The sequence below is a fragment of the Rissa tridactyla genome, chromosome 4, assembly GCF_028500815.1.
Source record: "Rissa tridactyla isolate bRisTri1 chromosome 4, bRisTri1.patW.cur.20221130, whole genome shotgun sequence".
NCBI classification, from domain to species: domain Eukaryota; kingdom Metazoa; phylum Chordata; class Aves; order Charadriiformes; family Laridae; genus Rissa; species Rissa tridactyla.
The window spans coordinates 54,843,893-54,868,542 of NC_071469.1; the positions used below are offsets into that span (position 1 = coordinate 54,843,893).

Here is a 24,650-nt window from a genome sequence, read left to right on the forward strand (position 1 = left end):
GAATTTCTGCTCCATTTAAAGAGTATCAATTACATTTCGCAATAAAAGTATAGATTCTGCTTCAAGAGAACATGCCAGCTCATTTCTATTTTGAATTCTAATGGCAAATTTGAGTATGCAGAATATTCTCTTACATTCTGCTAAAGAAAAACTAGGACAGCAGAAGTCTCAATTTCTTTCTTCTCGGAAGGCTGCCATGAGGTATTACTTGCACGTGAATTACCACAAGACACTAAAACATTTGTGTAGCCTGAGCTACTTACAAGATTTAACATCAGAAGTACTGCAAACAGTGCTATTAACCCTTACAAATAGATAAAACGCTGCTATAAAAGTGCCACCACACAACTGCTGAAGTAGGGACGTACCAGCATCGTCTCTCTGGGCTCACAACAGCTGGCGACTCCATATCCCTCAAAGAAAGAATTTTGAAGAGCCCCTTTTTGACCTGCCTGTATTCTTTCACAAGGCAGCAGCATTAGAAGTAGGAAAAAGAAATTTATTCCCCACTTCTATGCTAAAAGGCACCAATATATTAAATGCTGTTAAAAAGCAATAGCTACTTCATGCCCTTAGACCATATCTAGCTTTGAACAGATAAATATTTACAAGAAACAGATGATTACCAAGAGAAATTACTTGGGCACTCGACAATGAATAATGGTATCTGTCTAGTCCTCCGCATGCCTACACATTTTTAAATCTAATTATAGAGCTTTATTTAAAAATAAACATCTTGAGCATATGTACCACCCTAGAAAATGGTGTGAAATCCTCCTCCTGAATGCTGCAGACAAAACACCAAGAGATGACTAGTTCAGCCTTTGCTTAAACAAAAGTATTTTTTACAGTAAGAGCACTGCATTATTTTTACTGATTCATCTACTCTTCGTAAACGGCAAGGAAATTCAGCTTTAAGTCAACTAACGAGAGCTCATCTTACGAAACTACTGTGCTTTCCCAGATCAGCTCTCAGCTTTTAATATTCATCCTACAATTACAATGTAATGTGGTGTAGTGCTTTAATGGTAAAGCAGGATGTCCAAAACAAACCCATAGGCCTGAATCCAGTTTCCAGGAATAAGACAACTAATACATATTCTACAGCTACTAGAACGCTAGTCCCCATATTTCCAGTTCTGCTTTGGGGTAGTAAATAGATCTAACAACTTCTACACAAAAAAAAAAAAAAAAATAATCCTTAGAGGCTGACTTAACATTAAAACATCATTATTCTGACAAGCAATGAAAACCCCAGCTATCAATTTTAGGATACCTCTGTTTTCTCCTGAGACACAAACCGATCATGCAAACAGGAGTCAAGATGAGAAAGAGCCAAAGTCCACAGAGTGGGAAGAAGAGATGCACGCCTGCGTTGTAGATAACACACTCATAAGTGTCACCGTACTATCAGAATATTTCAGCAAGAATTTTAACGCGAACACTCATTTGCCTTGCCCAAGATGAGACAGCCATATACTTTTAGACCTTCCTCAAAAAAAAAGTCTCAACCACCGTTTTCAACAGTTAACAAGGATCAGTAAATTTATCATGACATAATACATAATGGGTTTCTATTTTGAAGGTAGTCAACAAGACCTCCCACATAACTAGTAGAAAGTTTGGGGGGAATTTAATGAAGGCTTTAGAACGCTCCCCTCTTCAAATCTGCTTAAAGGTGTTTCAGCACCCAGATCTGCCTCTTTTCAGGTCTGTAAGGGTTTCTCTTCATTTAATATAGAGGCACATAAAAAACACCAAGACGCGACAAAAAAAATTTTGGCGTGACTTTAGAAAGCATATATATAAACTGGGGCAAGCCTTTTACTCCTGTTAGTTCTGACAGACTTAAAATACATAAAGCCTTAAGGGGGACTTCCCAGCACGGATATCCAAGATGTTACTACTAGAAGTTCTTTCTTGACACGCTACGACAGCGCACACAGAATTTTTAGCCCAGAGCACAGGCCTTTACATGTAACAGTTTGAGGGCTGTCCTCTACTCAGATCTCTAAAAGTTACGAGTGTCACAAAAGCGCAGACAAAAGAAAAATTACAAAGCAAGTCAGTTTTTCTTCTGTAAGGATATCACTGTGCTTTCAGCGGTGATTAAGAAAAGAAGTAACACTGAATATCAGTAACTACTTATTCAGCATTGCAAGCCAAGGCATAAAGGAGAAAAGTGTTTATAAAGTATTTATGTTATTTACTGCTAAGATCATTCTTCAGGCTGTCAGAGTTGGGGTTTTTTTGGAGCAAGAGTTATCTTCTCAAAAACTGACTTCTTTTAGATTCATCACAGAACTATTTATTATTTATAGTGTGACAGTACTTAGATCTACACTGAGGTCTTTTTGCACTAGACTGGAAAGTACATAAAGGTAATACCTGCCCCAGTTATGACTGGGATGAGAAAATACATTCTTAAGAGTACTTCAGCTCACATTTCCAGTTAAGCAAGGTCCTTGTTTGTAAATAATACTGTTAGGACAATAAATACCCCTAATTCCCAGGAAAAGGACAGGAGAAAAAGCTGTCTTCAAGACTGCTTGTTACTTTAACAGGCTTATTATCAGAGACATCCCTTCTAGCAATAAGGGAGTAATTCACTCATATCAGACAGAGTGCCAATGTTATAATGAATTACAATGTGGTCAAGAGTTTTATATGCTCTAACAGTTTCACAGAAAATCTGAGGAAGAAGAGTAGAAAACAGTAGATATTAACAGACAGCAACCACTCTTGAACTGGGAAAACTAGCATGCATGGTTTAATTACCAAAAAACTCCACTTTCTTTTATTTAAATAAACTGGCATCTATTTACTAGCAAATGGCAGATCAACTCATTGCATACGTAGGCCAAACAGATACTGGACAGTACCAAATTTCATGCACAATTGAGCTTGAATGGATTCAAACTGGTGACCTAGAAAAATCAAAACTCTGCATAACATTCCTGCAAGCAAATCAAATCCAGTGCATACATAATCCAGCAAGTCATTTATGTAAGTGACAAAATAACTGAAAAGAGTTACCTATGAATGTCTGTTGTGCCTGTGAATTTCCCCCTACCCTTGGGGAACACGAGTGAGGGTAGTTAGATGCATTAGCACCCATTTTCTTCAGTCATTCAGGCATTCCGCCTGCTGGCTCTTCAATGTATAATCCCATAATCCTTTATAAATCTTCAATCCCAGGTCCAGCATTCTGTTCCTCCATTTCTGAAGAACAAAAACACCAATAGGTTACTTCATTACTTTTTTTTAGTAGGTATTATGTGATTTAGATAAAATAAACTCAGCCTCCAGCACATATTATTTCCATAAATTAAAACCTCAAACACTTCCAAGATAGCTTTTTATGAAGGACTAAACCAAGATCAAAAATATTTTTTTTTCAAAAATAATTTGTAATTTTACAAACTATTCACAAATCAGTATGATAAACTGCAGTAAGGACCAGGATGGCTATGAAAATTTACCTAAGAAATCTTCAAGTAAGAGTTGGTCTAGACTAGATATGCTCCTTTAACTATACCAAGAAAGACTTTCCATACACACCGATATGTTTATGCATTGTTATAAAAATCCTAAATTGAATTATATTGGCTGAGAAAGCAGAATAAACTAATCCTCTTGGACATTACACCATCACCTGCATTTTGATTTCATATCATTTATGTAGTTCTCATTCAGGCCTACTTTTCAAGTTTAGACAAGTACCTAAAAGTAGGTTTATAGGAGTAAAAATAAGGTGTTTAAGCATTCATCTACTGTTTTGTGAGGCATTTACGAAGTCAATTCCAAGGAAACTTGAACAAGGATTCATTGCTAAACACATAACAAGCACATTCTAATTTATTCCTTTATTAGCAGTGTTAAAATACTAATACTGCAAAATGAAAGCTAGCATCATGAAGAGCTGCCTACTGTCAACAGAACACATGTGCCCCCATCCAAAACACAAACACACAGGTATGATACAAAGGTAAAGTCTATACTAAGACTTTTTTAGACTCCATTCAATATTGTGAACATGTAGGTAAATTCCTGTGTTGTCAGAGGTGTATCTACTTTTGCTATATGGTCCCAACTTTATCTCCTTTCTCAGTACATCTCTGGCATGTTAAATCAGACAAGTGCCATGCAAGAGCATGTGATTCAAGGAAACTGCAGCACCATTGCAGTCTACTCTCTGCTTCAATGATCTGTTTGTTTCTGGCATGAGGGGTTCAGAAGAGGGAGATACTGTGACACTGGGGAGGTGAGGCCACAAATGCAGAATGCAAAGCAGATCCCAGGGAGCAGAAAGTGAGAGACAGGCCAGGAAGGAAAAGGCTGCAAATTGCTGCAGGCAGAGGGGTGAAGAGGAACAAATGCCCCAGGGCTCGAGGGCTGGCTACATGAGGAGGAAGACTAGAGAGGGTTTGGAAACCTGGCTTATAGCCGTGCGTGTGCGAAGAGGTAAGGCACAGGCATGGGACTGAAGTATTATAGAATCATAGAATTGCCTAAGTTGGAAGGGACCTTTCAGATCATCCAGTCCAACCATCAACATAACTCTGACAAAAAACATCACTAAATCATCTAAGCACTACGTCTACCTGTCTTTTAAATACCTCCAGGGATGGCGACTCAACTACTTCCCTGGGCAGCCTGTTCCAATGCTTAATAACCCTTTCAGTGTAAAAAATTTTTCCTAATATCCAATCTCCTGGCGCAACTTGAGGCCATTTCCTCTTGCCCTATCGTCTGTTACTTGAGAGAAGAAACCAACCTCCACCTCTCTACAATCTCCTTTCAGGTAGTTGTAGAGAGCGATATGGTCTCCCCTCAGCCCCCTTCTCTCCAAGCTGAACAACCCCAGTTCCCTCAGCCGCTCCTCATAAGACTTGTTCTCCAGACGCCCCACCAGCTCCGTTGCCCTTCTCTGGACCTGCTCCAGCACCTCAATGTCTTTTTTGTAGTGAGGGGTCCATGTGGAAGCATGAGAGAGTGCACTACTTCCAGCCATCTGATGCTTTAGAACAAGGTTGCTAAAATCAGGCCTTTTGGCATCTTTGGGGTCACTGGCCGAGTTCTGCCAAGGCCGAGGACACAACCTTAACACCACAGCATCTTGGCTGGCATTATACGAGCCAACTTGAGCCAATCTACCAGCGTGCAAGTGCAGAAAGGGGAGCTCTCACACCTGCCCTCCATAGGTAGGTGGCAATGTCTCCTCAATTGCACATAACCCGCTGCCTTCCTTGAACTTGTCTCTACGCAGATTCAGCTTGCTATGCATCAGGCAACAAAATAAAATAAAATACCTTCCTACATGAATAGCGATCCTGCTCAGGATGAAGTCAGAATCAGAGCACATGCAAAATGGGCAACATCACACCAGCAAACACCAGTAAATGTTCTCAGCAAACACAAGCTGTTGGATCAGTTCAGTCTTGGCCAATGCACGTACTAATTTTCTTCCTTGTGTAGACATAAGTGGGCTATTCTAAGACAACCAAATCCATATGGATGTAGACCTCTTCTCCATACATGAAAAGCTCCAATGATTTAAGAAAAAACACTTAGAAAATAACTTCATTAAAACTGTGACACTCCAAGTGATTTGTGTACCCACACAGAATACATTGCTTAAACGTGCCATACATTTCCAGATGGAATTAGTTACATTCAGTACAAGCTTCGTGCAGGTAAGAGCCACCTTTCAGTTTGAATGCAAATCCCTCACAAATAAAGGCCAGCATCCTGTGTAGCTATCCCAACAACTTCCCTTTTCTCAGCTAAAATTGGATTTGGTTCATTTGGACAGAGTCCTGGAATAATGCCATTGCTATTCCACTTTCCTCTTCTGCGCTCAGCTGTGGTGTGATAACTTGTCTATTAGATGTCTACTAACACTTTTCAGTTCTTCCTGACATGGGAAATAGCTAAGTAAAGGCGGGGGGGGGGGGAAGTGCCCCTTTTTTTTTTTTCCCCACTAGCAAGCACTAAATATACATAACCAAGCCTCAGGATTGAAGTTAATACATTCCACCTCGCAACAAGCATGCCCCAGAAGATGAAAGGAATGTGATCAAGGAATATATGCAACTGTTCAATACCATTATTATTCAATGCTTGAGTTCGCAGAACAACAGGATTTAAATTACCTGTATAAAAAGTTCCTAAAATATCCAATATTTAAAATAATTGTATTGAGGCTTACCACAAGAACACTGTTACATATTAAGCCCAAGTGAGTATTGTGCAGAATGAATTCCCTCCCTAAAGTATGTAGCTTAAGTAATATAGGATCGTGTAAAAACAGTGTCATATTAAAGCTGTATACAAAAATATATTCGTTTATATAAACTGAATATGTACATTATATAAATTTATATATTTATATCAGTAAAATCAAACATGCCAGGTTTCAGTGAAGGAGGAATTCAATGTAGAGTAGGCACTGTGGTCAGCCATTTGCAGATGCCAGAACTTCCTATACCTCCTTTCAAATTTAACCATGCACTGCTTGCTCACATGTATGCTGGCTGACTTCTTCAGAGTATTTTGCATCTTGAATTCAAACACGTTGTCGTTCCTAACGGTGTATTGTGCCCCATGGCTCAAAACTGATCATAGCTTTAGTCCCACTACTGTCCTTAACCTCATGTATCAACTGAAAGTACAACATTTGTATTTTTTAGTACATCACTAAATTTCACACAATAATATTGTATAACCCATGTTGTATTTCCCAAACAATTTAAGCTGGCCGCAGTGATGAATTCTGTCCTGGAGGAAGCCCTGCCTGTGTTTGCTCTGGCCCAAATATTCTGTGAACCAGATAAACTGACCCACACTTAAACCAACCTAGAGCAAAAGTTTAAACAGTATGAGTTACCTAATTCATTCGTTACGGCATCACATGAATACTTGCACCAGCTCAAGTGTAAAAAAGAAAGAGGACCACGGGAACAAGCTGCTAGAACCAGGATTGCATCTTTTGACAGCAAGGTGTACTTGAACCACTCATGGATTTAGGTGCCTTTTTTTTTTCCTGTTTGGTTTGTTTTGATAGTGTCTGCTTCAGCCTCTACACTAAACCAAGCCTACGCGCACAGAAGTCAGTCTTGGGCTTAACCTGCTGCATCTAGGACAAATGTAAATACATCTTGGTTACCACATAAAATGCCAAATCAAGAATGCTGTTTCCCATGGTGAAAGACAGCTGTAGGAAATGAACCCAGAAGTGAGGAAACAACCCCAAACCATAAACAATTAGATTTTTAGCTGCAAAAGGAATGAAAGATTTCACCTTTCCTTGCAGAAGTTATCCTGCATACCAAAGGCTTCCCTATTTTAGCGAAGTCGAAGAATTTTTTTAATCTAATTTTAGCCTCAGAACAGTCATGGAATTTTTTTGTTTCTAAAACTACCATCAAGTGAATTTTTTTCTTGCCTTTCTGTTAAGAGTTTATATGCATCCACATAACCATTGTCAAAAGAAAACTAAATTCAACATCTGGTGACCTACTGAAACAGGATCTCTTGCTGAGAGCAGAAATGCACACACAGATGTGCATTATGTATGTATACATGTACATAGAAAAAAAAGTTAAATTATGTCAAAGTTTGTTTAAAAAAAAGCCTGCACTACAGAAATAGTATGTGAAGCATGTTACATGAAACCAGGAAGCTTTAGAAGCTAAAATTACCATCCCAAATGCCACAAAAAGCCCAGAAGTTACTTTCAGATTATATTTATACTTAGAGCAGAATAAGGTTTAAAATAAACACAAACCTAGTTAAAAGTTTCAGTACCTGAAATAAGTTTCTCAGTCTTCTCAATACTTGTCACACTGAACTTAAAATCCTAAGAACCTAAGACAACTTGCATCTGAGGTGTCTGGGCTGAGAGCCAGCAATTCCTGGATTGGGAATTTTGATACAAAAAAAAAAAAAATCTGTGTACAGAATGGACTTTGGGTAACAGTGACACTTCGTTTATAGTCATCACTCAATACAAAGGTTTCATAAAATTTTCTGTACTCCACTGGGATACAATTAATATAAAAGGCAAGATGGGGAGTGTTACAACATGTTTTACAACCAAAAGCATTTGACTTCTTCCCCTCTAAAATTTTAAGAGCTTTTTGTATTTCTTCTGGAGTTGTTGCCATAGGGTTACGAAATAGCATAATACTAAGACCAAAGTAGGAAATCGTATCAAGTACATGCACATACTTGTACAACATGATTTTTCAGGTTTTACATTTTACTTAACACATTTTAAATTTACTCCAAGTGAATGACAACAGAAGTATCACAAGCATACCTTATTCATATTTGCTTAGATTTTTATCTAGACCAAAAATGCTATGCTATTTTCCCCCAACAGTTCCTTTGAAGTAACAAGGAAGAAGAACTGTAATGCAAGATGAGAGGACAATGTCCAGCAGTAAATTGGTACATTTGGGGGGAGGGGGGGAGGGCAGGAATTAAAAAAACCCCAGCTTTTAGAAGTGGTAACTCCAGTAAAGAAATTCTTCAACTAAATTTTAGCAAGGACAAACCTCTTTTCATAGTGATTAGGTAGACAAATAACTAAGAGAGAAAGAGCTTGTAAGAACAGATCCCTGCCACTGTCCCCAGGATACATGCCACCAGCTTGCCTTAACCTGAACCTGCCCCCAGTCTGGAGCCCTGCACCACCACAAAGGAATTCAGGAACACCCATGTTCACCAGAACAGTTCTACAGCTCCTATCCACTGGGGAGTCTTCAAACCAGCTCTGGCTGGCCATGCTGGTTGTTACGCAGCATCACTACTGGAATTACCAGCCCACAACATCTGAAGGGACAAATACTTAAAAAATTAAGAGAAAGCTGCCTGTGGTTGGAGTTCCAAATGTTTGTTCAGATGTGCATTTACTACATACCTCATTTTCTTACTCTCCTACTGGAGGCGGGCTCTCCAAGGAAGAGGAGCTGACAGGAACCCGTCTGACCCTCCTCTTACTCCACGGACGAAGCACTCAAGGGAGGTACTGGCAAACTCAGAGATTTCACTAAGGTTAGATGTCTCCAATCTCGAGAGCATACACGTTAAAGGACTGAATGCATACAGGACAGCATATCTTGAAGAAACTGTGCAACTGGTAACTAATTCTCTATTCAAAGGAAACAACTGAAATTTTGAAGGACCAGCTGATTATGTAGCTAGACACACACACAAAACCATGCAAACCCAATTTTGCCTTTTTTTTTTTTTTTCAAATCCAGTCAAGCAATCAACCTTTATCATTATTCAAAATTATCTGGATGATACTGAAAGGTTCTGGTTTGGATTAGCACTGTACAAAAATGACGAACAGATAACGTTCTTCATGATTTGGGTTTATGAATCTGTGTTATTTCATGATTTGGAAAGAAAGAAAATCCAATAAGCAAAATACTAAAATTTAAGCCACATCAGCAGTTACAGGGACAAGAGGGCAAGGAAAAGCAGATATAACTGGATTACGAAAGTGACGGCGTTGCTTAGCGCTTTGCTGAGAATCATGTGTTCCAGCTACCACAAAGAACCCTTTCTTAAAGTTAAGCATGAATTTTAAAACACTTTCTTTTTCTTGAAGTAGTACATTTCTCCATTAAGAAGTTCTTTTAAAATGGAGGCAGCAAAACCCTCACAGTAGTCCTGACTTTTTATTTCTAGATTTGTTTCATAGGACTGAGTTTTAGGAGGAATAAATAAATAAATAACCTGTACCGATTTTCAACATGTCCTCTGAGGAACCAGAGTGAAAGTTAGAAGAACTATATTCAAATAGAGTATAAAGGTAGGTAATCTTGAAGATATGTACGCTTCAGAACGTGAAAACATTGAGAAGCATTCTGGCAGTTGAAAAGACACAGAATGCATAGGAAAATCCCCTCTTTTCAATGCTGCCTTTGCAAACAGTGTTCAAAGTAGGATTTTTGAAGACCAGCAAAGCAATTCAGAATATGATGTGAATGTGTCACATCCTAGAAGCAATTAAGTAACATCATCAGCACAAAGTGACAGGGCAAATCACTAACAGCAGTGTGGAGACATGGGACATCAACGTTTTTATATTTCCCTACATACAAAAAAATATTCCAGCACCTAAAAAAAAAAACACAACACACAAAGCAGACACAGACTAACTGAATTACAGCAGTACAATCCTGCACAGAATAGGAAGTTCCTCCCAAGCAACTTAAATGTTTTCATATACTGGTAAATTAATCTTGATCTCTGTACTTCACTGAACCTTCCAGCTAGTTGCAGGTACCCACTAATTTACCAAAAGTCTATTCCGATTGATGATATTCACATGAAGGACTTAACTAATGTTCCAGAAGTTGAATTCAAAACACTTCTGTTAGCAAAATCAGCAAGAACTCACTCGCTGCCCTTCAGGACTCTCTTGAAGTGAAATGACAGCACATATTCTTCAATGACTTTCCATTTTTTAGAAGTTCACTTGAAAGGAACATTATCTGATTCAGACACAAAACATCATTAAATCTACTTTGTAAGAAAATCAGAGAAATCCTATCCACCAAATCTTTATCAGCATCGCTGAACACAATAATTAGGAATGAAAATACCCATTTACAGGGAAAATCCATTTTTACAAGGATAATTCATTTTAGCCAATCTAGAATAATTGCAAGATAGTCTGACACATCGTGATATATTTTAAGGAGTCTAAAGGTTTTTCAAAAAGCCTCTTCTAAGCAAACAAAAACATTCTTTTGTTTTCTAAGAAAGGCAAATTCTCTTTGGTATAATAAATATGTGAACACATCAGTTGGTTAAGACAGAAAGAAGAACCTCTAAATTACATGAAAAGTACCTCCAAAAAAGGATCAGAACCTTTTTTAAATGTAGTGTGCTTTTTTTCTCTCCATCAAAGTTCTGGCCAAGACTCAAATTGTCTTGTTCGGCAGCAACTTAACTTAGTTGAATTTCAGCTAAATTCAGCTTCAGATACTGGGATTGAACACCAGTCTGGTAAGAGCACTGTCCTCCCCTTTCTGCCTCCAGACACCGCCTGTCCTTTACTGCGGCAGTATCCTCGGTCATCTGCTCCTTTCTTCCCCCTCCATGGAAAAGAAATGAGCAGAGCAAAATCAAGAATTCTCCACATGAAGTTGTTCCACCTTTATACAGTGTATTTCATGGGCTTCCTGTTCAAGTACCCCTTATCTGTCAACAGAATTGTTGCTTTTTGTGGAGCAAGCCAGGTAGTCTTTCCTCTCTGCAGTTTTCACAATTCATATGATTTTATTTTATTTTCTTTGACAGTGCCCCCTGCCAAGATCCCTGTTTCATTGAGAAAGGGAACTCCTCTTGTTGTTTGAGCTGTGACCCAACCACAACACAAGATGCCGTTTTCAATTAGCAAGTCTACTAAGACAAGGAAATCTTGTCTCAAACCCCAACCATATGGAAGATCCGTCTCTGGATTTTAGCGCTGCTGCCTTCTCCCATCAAGTACCACCTCAGTGGGGTACACCCTACAGTCATCTTGTACTGCAGACATTTTCCCTTTCCTCCAGGCTCAATTATTTTGCAGAAAGCCATTTACTCTGAATGAGTATCTGGGAGCTTCCTGTACACAATAGTGCCTCTAAATTCACTGCAGTTACATTCACCACACTTCCTCTCGGAACATGTTTCCTCCGAGGGTATATTAAAGTTACTAAGGCAATCCCAGACACTATGCTCTGTACCTATAAGTAAGCAGCACCCGTCCTCTCTTAAGACATGCTATTTTCAATTTGCCTTCAAAAAAGCATCCTTTTGATCGTACTGTTTTAGTTCCCTTATTAACTTCCACAGCTTTAAGAGGAACAGTAATAGCCTCTGGTGATGACACTGCTTGGGGTTTTCCCCAATAGCTCCAGCATCCCAACGTCAAAGCAGACTAAAAATCTTGGACTCACACACTGATCAGCCTTCCCATGTGGGTGAATTCTGTTCATGGATCAGTTTACTGACTACCTCTATCATCTTATTTTGGCTGCAATCAACTCCTCATCCTGCCAGCCAGTCATTTTACCAGTAACAACGTCATGTTGTGGTATTTCTGTTGCTTGGAACCATTACTGACAATATTCCTCGTTACCTCAGTGTTCCTGTATAATCCTCTTTCTTTCTGCACAAGCTTCTGAGATGCCTGGTGACAGAACAATATGCATCTCATCTGCTTCCACTGAAAACCTCTGCCTGTGGCAAAAAAAAAGCTATTACCAGTATTACCATATATTCAAGACAGTTTTCTCTACATCCCCCTCCTTCATATACCACCATTCTTTTTGTTCTGCACACCATCCTATTCATGGATCCTTTTGTCACCACACAGCAGCACGTTACACCCATGCAGCCTTTTCTCTTCTATAACAAAACTTTGAAGTATCAGTTGATAGCATCATCTCTTATATGTTTAAGACTAATGGATTCATCTATTTACAACAGAAAAACTGGAAGGTGGAACGTGGAAAGGCGTGGTAAAGAACTCAAAAGGCAATCTAGTCCACTGCATTTCATGAAACATATCAGGAACTTTATTAAAGAAACACTAATTTTCCTTGTTCAAGAAAGCATTAAGTCACAGCCATGAAACTGACACAATGCAGGTACAGTTTTAAATAGAGTTTCTACAATAATAGCCACAAGCCATGACAAGTCTTGGATCTAACCAAAACACAGTTCCAATCTGGATTCAAAATGCATTATTTGGCGTACGCAAAACCAAGCTGGTTCATGGACACTATGGTTCCACACACATTTCTTCATCAGCAGTGTTCACCTCAGCTACTATCACCATCTTCCCAAAGCTCCATCATCACGTCAGCAACCAAATCACAGTATTCTCTTCTGCAGGATTTTTGTTTCTAACGTAATTATCTCCCTGCACCAGTTTACCAAATCACCCAAGGAATGTCACCATAGGAGGGAACAGCAGCAAGAAAAGGCTGCTTGCTCCCCACAGTCAAATGCAACGTGCAGTTTGACTAATACTCACTTGGCAGTGCCTTCAAAAAATAAACATTCCCGGTCCCATGTACTCATGCCTACAGCACAGTTGTCCCCTTTCATTCTAGCAGACATTTGGGAAGCCACATAGTCCTATGAGGGACCTGACTGAGCCACATTTGTTTTCATCTGATCCTTGTATGTGGCTGCAACAGCCTCTACCCTTAAGAACAGCATCGCCTCTACCCTCATTCAGTCAACTACCACTTTCAATGCAAACATCTTAATGTAAGTAGGTAGCTGTAAAACCACTCTTGCAATATGCTATTTCTCCTACATAGCTCTTAAAAATTAAGAGTAGGGAAAGATTACCTTCAAATTGCCTGCAAAGCAAGGGCAGTCCTACCAGAAACAGGCGATTTCCACAGCAGTGGATTCACCACAGCAGTGCTCACCGTACCTCGTTAGCTGAGCTGCCATTTCTTCTTTGGCCTGGGCTTTTTTTTTGCTCTGTATCTGTGCAGTTTGTTCCTCCCTTCAATTAGGCCTTGGTTAACAACCCTTCACACAGCAGCCATTAATACTGAAGAGGGACACGGAGGTGGTTGTTTTTTTGAAGGCTTGGAAGATTTTAAGTTTGCAGTGACAGAATACATCCATTTAGGTATTAGTCATATGGGGGGGGGGAAACAAGGCCAAGCGTATGTGTATTTTAATATATATATATTCCCCTCAATCCCGCAAATTTCTGCGGCAGTGGGGAGAAGCTCGCTGTGTATGCAGGACCCCCCATCTGTCAGCTCTTCACAGGTACATCAGGGTGATCTGACACTACCGCTGAAGTCAAACTGAGAGGGAGCAGTACCTTCCCCTGGCTCTGCTGCTCCAGCCAGGGGGTCTTCCTGCTTCCCCTCACACTACATACAGATTCTATGACCACAGAACAAGTAATTTCATCTGGCTGCTCCATCACCCCACTGCTGGAGGGGTTGACAGGTAACAGACAGGAAAAAGGGAATTCTTGCAGGTTGCTTTGACAGTCAGCTGCAACTGGAACAGGAACCCACAGCTGTCGATATGAAGAAAGTAGACTATTGCTATTAAACTGCCTCACAACTCTGCAAAATTATAGCCTCGTAGTCATCCTTTTTGTCCTCTCTGAGCTCGGGCCCAGCCTCAACAAGGCACCCTCGCCTGCTCCAAGCACACGGGCAGAGTTCTCCTCCGCAGCCACCGCTCCTGAAGCTCAGCTTTCCGCGTCGACACTCCACCTTTTTCCCTCGTCTCCTTACAACATCCACAGTCATTCCAGTGAGCCCACTCTGCTCACTGAAGTGGGCAGCAGTACAAAAAAAAAAATCAAAATGGAAAATTCATCGTGCACGGTATTTATACAACAATTAACTCATTCGAGAGCTTGTGAACTGGTTACGGACTGCTGCCACCCTGAGCAAGTCTTGAAATTCCTGTCAAACCCACAGGCTGTTTTCCTTTTATTTAGACACTTTTAACACACAAAAACACAACAGACATGGTGATCTCACACCTGTTTGTATAAATCAGTTATCTCTGTTTATATTAAGATTTTAACAGTTATTTAAAAGTTTGCACATTTAAAAGATTTCTCCTTTGGTTGGGCTTTTCTATATGGTCAATTTAAATTCATTAACTTTAATGGTAAATGTCAAAAGCCACACTGACTTCGAGTAACATTTATATCATAACATCTGATGCCAAGAAATCCTTCTATGCCATATACTTCAAAGATCTCAGTTGTTTTGAAGATGGGTATTTTAGTACATGCCTGTAGAGTAGCAAAATACACTAGTATTGCAATGCCTCCCCTCACAAGCAAACTTCAGATACTTCCACAAACTCTAAGAATCCTCAAAAGTTACGCCAGTAACTTTAACTTCAGTAGTTACCTTCAGTAATACCTACACTTAGATTCCATGCAAGTGTAGTGAGAACTAAATGCTCATAAACTTTGATGTGCATCTTCCCCAAAAATGCAGAAATACACTTTCAAAAGAAACAGAAAATATACTTTCTCAATGATAAAAGCAATCAATTAAGGAAGGAAACCAGCCTAGTAGTTACACTACAATTAAGTTGGAGCTTTGTTTACATTTTCCCCTTGGCAAGAAAAGGAAGTTATGTCTTCCAGATTTCCTGCAACAAGCTCTCTCTGCATTTCTAAAGCATTCATTTTTGTCCTGTAACTTGAACTTACAAGTTTTACAGAACAGTTGAAGGAGCATTGCACATGTTGACATAACGTGTTGTTCCTAAAAACGCACCAATCATACACGCATTTAATTCATCAATATCCTCATGTACCTCATGTATGCAGACTTTTTAAGATTGCACAGTTATGAGCGCCTCTGGAGTGGCTTTTTGTTTAACTATTTGCCAAAGCCAATCTGCCCTTTGAGCAGTCTGATGATGCCTTAACTCTTCCCTCTCCCTCCACAAGATTTGAAGCTTTTCAGATGCCCCATTTGAAAAAACAGATCTTTCAAAGAAGTCAAAGAAAAGTTTCAGAAGGAAAGCCTATTCGACTGTACTAATTAGAGGAGACATGCCATTAAAGCAACCCATTGCTCTTCATCTCATTTTAGACCAAGTTTTGTGCATCTTTCTCTTATCCACAGCTGTCCTTTCACACTCAAAGCAAGTGGGTGCTATACCTCTCAAATAATGGAAGAATCAAAGGAGGTTTGGTAATTTCATCAATATATGGAAAAAAGTCAGTATTGCCCCCCCACCCCCCCCCCGGCAAAAAAAAAAAGCAGCAATCTCACTTCTCTCTCTACGCAGATGATCATTCCCACTCAACTCTCCATTCTCTACTAGCATGTTCATATTCAACGAACAAGAACAGTTTTTAGCTGGATCAGTTTTCAGATTAACAAAAATAGAAGGTTCGCTTTAACTTAAAGGAAACAAGTTAATCTTGTATATGTGGAAAAAAAGAAAAGAAAAGACAAGTTCCATTTTCTTCCAAATTTAAAACAAGGATGGAACTCAGATTCACAAGATGTTCAAGCATTCTTATTATTGTTGGAGATCGCCAGTGCTTAAGAAAATTCAGCTTTGATGCAGGTAATGCCCATTCACAAAATGTGACATTTTAAAATTTAATTCTCCAGAAAAATAAGAGTGTAGCTAAAAACAGAGTGAAGGGAGATGGGAAGAAGGAGAAAGGAAAGAAGTTCCCTAAGATGGTGGTGGGGAAATATCTAGATCTGCACAAGTCTGTTAATCCAAACTGGCACATTTTGAGCCAATAATCAACTGAGGAACTACACAGTAACAAAATTACATATTCTCAGCAGAGAAACTAAAGTGTCTTGAAAAACCTACAGTAAGATAAAACAAATTTTATTTTCCTTAAAATGGAAAAGCCACAAGTAGCGTGGACAGATCTTTTGGAAAGTTTGCTTTAGAACCATACGTTTGAGTAACATCATTTTCAGAAGCCTTGTAATTTAATCCTGAAAAACAGCTTTAAATAGTAAATGTTCAGGTTACAGCATCAAAGTTCTTGGTTAAATGCAGTTAAAAGACAAGCAGCCTTAATTCAGTGCATAAATATATACAAGAGTCACTTTACCAGGGGTTACCAAATCTTCAGGTTTGAGTCTAGAACTACAAAGTACTATTAGAGAGAGGATAATCTTATACTGGTGACAACCTTACTATGCTAGAAGACTATTTTGGCATTTCAAGTCCAAATGCACATTTCCAGGAGTGTTTGAAGGACTAAACCTTGCAGAGATTTTAATGACCAAGTAAAAAGTGGGAGGTACTTTCTGATCCAAATCATGTATCTTTTTATTAAAAAAAAAAAAGAGACACAGAAAATAATTCTCTTGCTGTTATATACATTCCTTTGCAGGAATTATGGTACTTACACCCAGCTCATCAGTAACAACTGCAGCCTCTCAGGAGCTGAAAAGTACTGACACAGCTTAGATTCTTCCTGGTTCGTTATCAAGGCTATCTCTACACCAAATGATGCAAAACTTCCTGTCTTGAGCATGCATTCTGTCAACTCAGCTTTTTCTACCGTCCCAGTGTCTGAAGTACAATAAACAACCCATTTCAAAAACTTCCTAGAAGTACCTCATTACAGACTGACAAAGGTATATTCAACTTAAAATGTCAGTATAAGCAATCTGATTGTATTTCAGTGATCTGCAGTCATTGCTAGAATGACTTTAAAGCAATCCATGAACCTATTAATGTTACCCTCTCTGCTCGCACTCTAGAGACTTTTATGTACTTGATTTCACTTGTTGAGACACTTGAAATTGAGATGCCCATTACAGGCTGGGACAAGATATAGGATATCAACCTTTAATATACTCCCATACTTGATTAGTCTGTGATATTTTTTTTTAAATGGCTAACACAGAATTCCACTACGTATATGCCTACACCTCCCTTCTCCAAGATGAAATCTTCTGAGCATTCAGTTAAATACCACAAGCAGCTTCAGAGGTAGTTAACCTTCTATGTATTTTAAGAAACAGACATCTGGGTGCATGAGAGGAAACCTCTAAATGTCTCCACTTGTACAAAGTACTTCAGCACAACCTCATATTAAACACTACAGGACTTACATGGATGAGCACTATAATTATCACTGCAAAAAAGCTTCAAATAGGACTTGCATCTTCCTAGATGAATTCAAAGATCACCAAATCCACAGCAAATCCAGTTTCTCAATTCCAACAGTCAAGGAACTACTTCCCCCTCCCGCCCCTTCACATCGAGTCATCGTGAGAACAAAGCTAAAAAAAAGCTGAAGTTATAAGGCAGCACAAGACCAGAAAAATATTGTCTCATTGCATTCTGATTGGATTTGTCATTTTAGAAGGCTTTTTAGTCAGCTCTCAAGCAACTTTTCCAATATTGGGGTCAGGAGAAAGAGCAAAAAAAGGAAGTTTTGTCACTCATACTGACTATTTTTTAAAGCAATTAGAATAACCTACCTGTCACAGAAGTGTTTTACATACTTCATTGCAGTACAGAGACCTGAGGTAGCAGATAATGATAAGCAAAGCAGCATTCCAATTTCTCACTAATGCAATGTGATCTACCTGGTCACTCAAAAAAACCCATTTAATTTGCATATAAGTAGGTATAATTTTACTAAGGTCTGATGCCTTCACAAGACCCTTCTTGTTCTCTGTATTCCAAGCCTTGATTGAAATCTCGGCACCAGACTATTAGAAACAACAGTCTTCTCTGACCCAAACTAACATCTAAAACACACACAAATACATTTTGCAGCTCTACTGATCACATAGAGCTTCTGCAAGTACTGGGTCACAAAGCAACACGCCCAACTAAAAGACCAAACAGCAGTCACTTATTACATTGCTGTTTCAACCAACTCCTTTGAGTTTAACCATTGTTACCATCAGAAGAAGTGCAAAATGGATTGACAATTATCCTGAAACAGATCTTGGGCAAGGCTTCCAAATTAGAGAGAAATCTCAGATACCATTAACTAGTTTGATCTATCTCCAAAACACTTCTCACTGGATAACACTGAAGATTTGAAGTGATGAAGAATGCTGGGAAGAAGAGAATAATCTTAAAAGCTACAAGTTAGCATACTGAAGTAATACTGTATCAAAGAGGACAGAACAGAAATAAAAAGGCTCTTTAAGAAGATGGGGAATGGCAGTAACAGTAGCACTAGAAAGAGATTCTTTAAGAGATATTTAAAAAAATTAAATTTTATCCTTTACAATTTATTATAGCGGACTAGAAACAGGATATGATAGGTAAGAAGAGACAAGCAAAGAGGGACAGAAAAAAGCGTCCAGTATGATCACTGAATTCAGTCAAGATTTGAGGACAAAGATCAAAGAGGATTTACAAAATGATCAGACGTTTATACAGATAACAGCTAGTGTTAGAACATCAAGTTGGAAAAATAAAGCAAGACCTCCAGAAGATACTTCTGAAACTTAGAAACTGATTTATGAAGATGCTACCCCAAAATGTTACACCCACACACCTTACTGAAAGTTCTTCTTAATCAGTTTTGACTGCTGTAAATTTTTTTTGCGTGTTTTATCACTCTGCTATAATATAGTAATTCCTATTTTTCATTTAGAGAAATAGTTTAAACCCACTGATGACAGAAAATCCCCAACAGGCTGGACATCTGTCTGCAAGCCCACAGTTGTTAAAGGACACACTCAGTAGTGTTTGGTGTAACCTTGCACAATGCTTACACCCAAAGGAGTAATCAAATCAGATTTAAATTCAATTAAGTATATAGTTATGTACGTACTTCAATCCAACATGTTTTAGGCAACACAGTCCCACCCCCCACTCCCTTTACCTACCCAACCTTGCCTCTACACTGTGCCAGCAAACAAACTTTCCATAGCAGTGTGATGACCCAGATCAGGGACCCAATCTGAAGTTATTTTGTGTTTCAGTGGTTTATTTTTCAGACAGATTAGTTTCCTGCAACGCTTCAGAATGAAGTCATGTAAACGGCTCTACTAACACAGCTGAGGGGACTGTGCAAGAAGCAGGAAAAAGCAGTTGTGGACTGCAAGCCTTTAAGCCAATTTTGCCACTAAGCATCTATCAAAAAGCTCAAGGCCATCGTTATGCAGTAAAAAAGCTACCTGCCATAGTCCCAAGGACAGAGAAATGAGAGACTTCAGATCCCCTTTAGTTTCGGGTGAACCTCTGCCATGATCTGATTGCTTTGGTTGAACACTGGAAACTAAAACACCACAGACAGAGAATAAGATGATGACAGCAAAATGTCAAAACTTCACAGAACTTCAGATAGCAAGGTGTGAAATAAGTGTTGCATATGCCATCACTGATATTCAACTCCTTCCTATCCATTTTTCCTCTTGCCCATTTCTACTCCACCCAACACACAATTTTCACTGTTTCGACATAAAAACACATGAGGATTTCCTGTCTCCTAGCACCCATTCATGACACAGAAGGCATCACTACAATTGGCATCCTTCTTGGGAGACATGCAGGACAAACTGGTTAGGCACAAAATGTAAGACTAACATCAAACTTTGCATCTGCAGTCCCTTCTTGTTATAGTTCAGGCATTCTGGTGAGCCAACATACGAAAGAGCATTCTAAAAATCCATAATAGCTTCTGTCCAAAGATTTAAAGTTACATTGACAAGCCTTATTGTTGAAAGAACCTGGGTGATTAAACAGATCAATAACTACATGACTCACTGGAAGCTCATCTAACATTCACATCCCATCTAGGATTCCCAGTTTCCACTGCATGCACAATGACGTTTGTGCATCAGTTTTCCAGACTTGTGTGAAAAAGTGGTACAAGCCATTGATTTGATAACAGAAATCAAAACTCATGTAAATGTGTTCAGAAAAAAAAAAAAGAAAACTAAGAGTTAAGACTGAAACTAGCAGTTTTATACCAGGATTTGTCGTAAGAGCACTAAGATTCTCATAACTATTTTTAAGAACATGGTTATTTCTTCTTAAAAGCAATCTCACATTTTACCTATAGAACTGTTGTTTGATTATTTCAAACTACATGCAGCCCATGCAAGATGTCTGTAGGATGTTTTGATTCATCTTTTTGTCTCCGAAAGGCGGTCAGCCATAACTACCTTGGTCATCACCGAGCAGCCAAGACATCACAATACACTCCCCTTTTCTTGCATGTGGGCTGGTGTATCAAGACCAAACTAGCAACAGGGTGGCAGGAGGGACAGAGCTAGCATCACATCTCCTCCTACGGCCACATGCAGGACTACAAGACACCTCAACACCAACACAGCCTGCAAAGCAGGACAGAGGAAGACTTTGTCCGAGCCTAGAATTCATCTCTAAAAAGCCTCTAGGATAATTGTCATCAGTGACAGCTGTAAAGTTGACATCATGTATGCAGCAACTTAAAAGACTGCTTTCAAAACAGAGACTCAATATTTTGTTAAGCCTATTCATCAAGCTCTGACAGCCCCACTGAATTAAATTCAAACAGCTGGCTGCAAAGACAGCATATTCTACTACAAGGACAAGCTACATACCTTCACAACACAAAGTTTTGAGTTTCTCAGACAAGCTTGAAAGCCAAGAGGGGAGAAAAAAAAATTTAAAAAAAAAAAATCACTACAAGTCCATGCAAGTCTTCCAGGAGAGCTCATAAAAATAATTCTGTTCTTTCATGTATGACTCTTTGCAAATCAGTCAATGCCAGCTATAAGCATTACTACTGTATCTATGACTCAGCAAGGGAATCTGGACATATGAAGAAAATTCACTTACATTAGTAAGAGGCAAGGATTTAAAAAAAGCCAGCAATTACAACAATGCCACAGAAAATGATCTGTAATGACTTAAGCCTATGTTTCTTGCATGTTTACACATGCAAAATTAGATTAGAATGTCAAACCTGTTTACGTATTGGTTAAAGTTTGAAAGCAAGTAAAACAATGCTTAGTGCAGCTGAGCCGAAATACAAAGGATTCAATAGCTTCTTTCCTCTCCAGTGAACAGAAACAAACACTGGCTGCACATTCTACACAAAACACTGAACTCTTATTTCCAAGATTACCTGTATGTAGTCCAACTCTGAAGTCTAACTTTAAATCTGAATAAAAAACAGAGAGAGCAATTGGCAGCTTCATGTTGTAACTTAGGACAGAAGCTTTATTCACCAAGTCAGTCGTCAGAGGTTTACATATAAGCACGAACAGATAGCAATATTTACACAACATTATTTTATACAGCAAAGTAGCAAGTTCTTGAATAGCTCAATTATGCTTTGGTCCATCAACTGAGACTAGTTAGAATTAAATTATTCCAAGAAGGCACAAAACATCACAAGCCATACCTTTCCAATACATTATCTTCATCGAGATTTTCTACAAAATAAGCGCTCAGACCTTGCCTTTTAAACAACACGGTCCAGAGAGTCTGTATTGCTAAATAAAAGACACTTGTTCCACATCCTCAAAAATAATCTCCACAGAATTTTTTTTTTTTATGTTGACAGCAGACTGTTAGTCAACAAGGAGAGGAGTGGAGCAAGGAAGAAGAAATTTTTTCATTGATTCCTTAAGCAAAAGGTTCAAATAGAGAGGGATATAAACTCACTGGATCTAAAAAGCAATTCCTCTCCTTGCACGTCCCTGTGTGAAGAATACTAATACATAACTAGGATGAAAGTGGTCCACGGTTTACGTTTGAAACAATAAAGGAGAATCTTAGTAGTCTAATCCTCTTCCCTAACATCTTTCAGACAAAGAGAGTAAAGCTTTAACTCATCAAGCTTCTCAGTGCCTCGAAAAAAGTTATGAGCACCAAAAATTTTGTATCTGAGTTTCTGTTTTTATTTTCTCCCTTTCTAAATGACAACAGCGCATGCAATATGTGGTAAAACCTGAGGTAACCACATCCCAGCAGTGCATCTGCCAAACACTTTAGATTTCGGTATTACGTTACACGGGTCTGGAGCAAAGCCTCAAGCGATGCCACATTCCCTAAGCAAAATTCTCACGCAAGTAGACTATCATTGTACCAACACTTATTTTGCTGCCTTACTGTCATATTTTACACTAGCAGTTGACATGTGTGTCATCTTTCACCCAATGGCCCCAAACGGGATGGCAGGGGAGAGGCGAGGAGAAGCGCGAACCAACAGCAGAGCGCTATCCCACCGGCGGCAGGAATATTCCAGAGGCAGAGGCAGGCACAGCACCTACAAAGCTCCCCAAGTTTCCCCAGGAGCACCGCGGCAGCACCGACACGGAGAGGGGCAAGACGGAACCCCACCTCCCGCGGCCGGGCCGAACTGCCCGAGCGGGACCCACAGCCGGCGGCTGCGGTGCCCCTCGCACCGGCGGGACCCCAAGCCCCGCACCGGCTCCTCCGTGAGGCGGCTCCCACAACCCCCCCCGCCGAGTGCTCCGCGGGGAGCGGCTCCGGGGCCGCCCCGTCGCCGGGGAGCCACGCCGTACCGGGTAGCAGAGGGGGCATTAGGGCAGGATCCGATGGCGAGAAGCGGCAGAGGCGAGGCCGCTGCCGGCGGTCCGGACCGGGGCCCGCCCGCCCCCGGGAGCGGCATGAGGAGAAGGGCCGCTCCCTGCCGCGGGAGGCCTTGTGGGGCGGTGGGGGCCCGCACCCCGGCCCCGCCGCAGCAGCGGAGCTGCGGGGTCGGAGCGACGAGGCGGGAGCAGGGACGAGCCTGCCCACCGCCTGCCCGGCGGGGCGCGCACCCGGCCCCAGCTCAGGCAACCCCGCCGCGGGGGCGTCGGCGCTCTTCGCCCCCTCCCCTCTGCGGCCGTGACACCGAGCCCGGTCCCCCTCCCGGACCACGCTCCCCGCGGCAGCCTCACCTCCGGCAGCCCCTCGCCGCCGCCATCCTCCCCGCTCAGCACCGCCCGCTCCCTCCCGGTCCCGCTCCGGCCGCCGCCATTTTGATCCAGAGCCCCGGGCTCGCCCGGGCTGGGGGGGGGGGGGGGGAGCGGGCACCGCGCCTGCGCAGTGGCGCTGCGGCGCCCGGGACACGTGGTCCGCGCGGGGGGGCGAGAAGAGGAGGGGCGGGGCGCGCGGGCACCGCCCGCTGGGGGCGGGCTGCGCCTGAGGGGGCGCGGGATATGGCGGGTCGGGTGGTGGGTGTCTTGTCAGAGCTGTGGTGTGGGAGCAGGGGAGGGGGGCGGCGCCGTGCGGTGGTACCCGTGGCTAAGGGGAGCTCACGCCTTTGGGGGACTCCTGGCAAAGGGACCAGAAGGCGTCACTCTGAGAGCCTTCGCGGTTTCCACTCAGCCCCGGGCTTTGGGGGGCTTCACCTGCCAAGCGGCAAAATGGAGGAGGGTGGGCAGGGTGCCGTGGGGCTGCCCGAGCATAGGGAGCCCGTGGGCCTGGTGTCGTGAGGCAGCGCTGGGACCGCAGGCCAGGTGTGGCCCTGCCGCCAGCCCACACGTGCGTGTTTTGCCTTGTGTGACAGATCTCACAGGTTTGTTATCCCCAGGTACAGAGGTGTTTGCAGCGTAAGTGGTTTGTCAGCACATGTTCTTTGTCCTTGAGACTTCCTTAAGCTGCTTATATTCAGCATATGTTTAGCTCCTTGCTTTGAGTTACAAATAGGCCACAGTCAGATTCTAGTTTTACTGTTCACACTAGGAATACATACTGTTCACCTGGAAATAAACTCCCACCATCTTCCCCATTTCTGATAACCTCTCTCAGCATTGGGAATCAGTATTTCACACATCTAGGTGAAATACCACTCCTGCTGTATTTTCTTCAAAGAAAGGTGCGTGTAGGTACAGTAAGGATGACAACGTACAGGCACCATGTTTATAAGGTCACTGTTTTATAAATCAGAGAAAGTGACCTCAAAAAACTCAAAGTTTTATTAGAACAATAAAACCACTTAAGCCAAACTACTTGTGCTTTCTAAAAGAACTAAGCACCATGTGTCTGTCTATGAGAAGGTCTGAGAAAAGAGTTTCATGCAAAGGCCAAAAGTCTGATGAATTCACATGTCAGAAAGTCTTCAGCAAGCTGAAAGCCACATCTGTGATCATTCGTTGTGGGTAAAGGCGAGCTCTGACTGATGATATCCCCTCCTGGCTTTGCTGACAGTCCATTTCTGGAGGGAAGCC

General features: G+C 41.0%; 1 protein-coding gene across 4 annotated transcripts in view; it reads right to left on the minus strand.

Moving 5' to 3' along the window:
• Nucleotides 1–23,505, minus strand: part of BTBD7 (BTB domain containing 7) — a 54,882-nt gene extending 31,377 nt beyond the window's left edge. For 2 of the 4 annotated variants that reach the window (XM_054198941.1, XM_054198938.1), the window contains exons 1-2: nucleotides 12,146–15,282; nucleotides 3,037–3,222 (exon numbers count right to left, since the gene is read on the minus strand). In XM_054198941.1, the coding sequence (XP_054054916.1) occupies nucleotides 3,037–3,118 (82 nt within the window). In that variant the 5' untranslated portion in view covers nucleotides 3,119–3,222; nucleotides 12,146–15,282. Of the gene's footprint in view, nucleotides 1–3,036; nucleotides 3,223–12,145; nucleotides 15,283–23,000; nucleotides 23,241–23,378 lie in introns of those variants that run through there. The other 2 variants (XM_054198939.1, XM_054198940.1) reach the window with 2 other exon arrangements.
• Nucleotides 23,506–24,650: the final 1,145 nt, after the last annotated feature.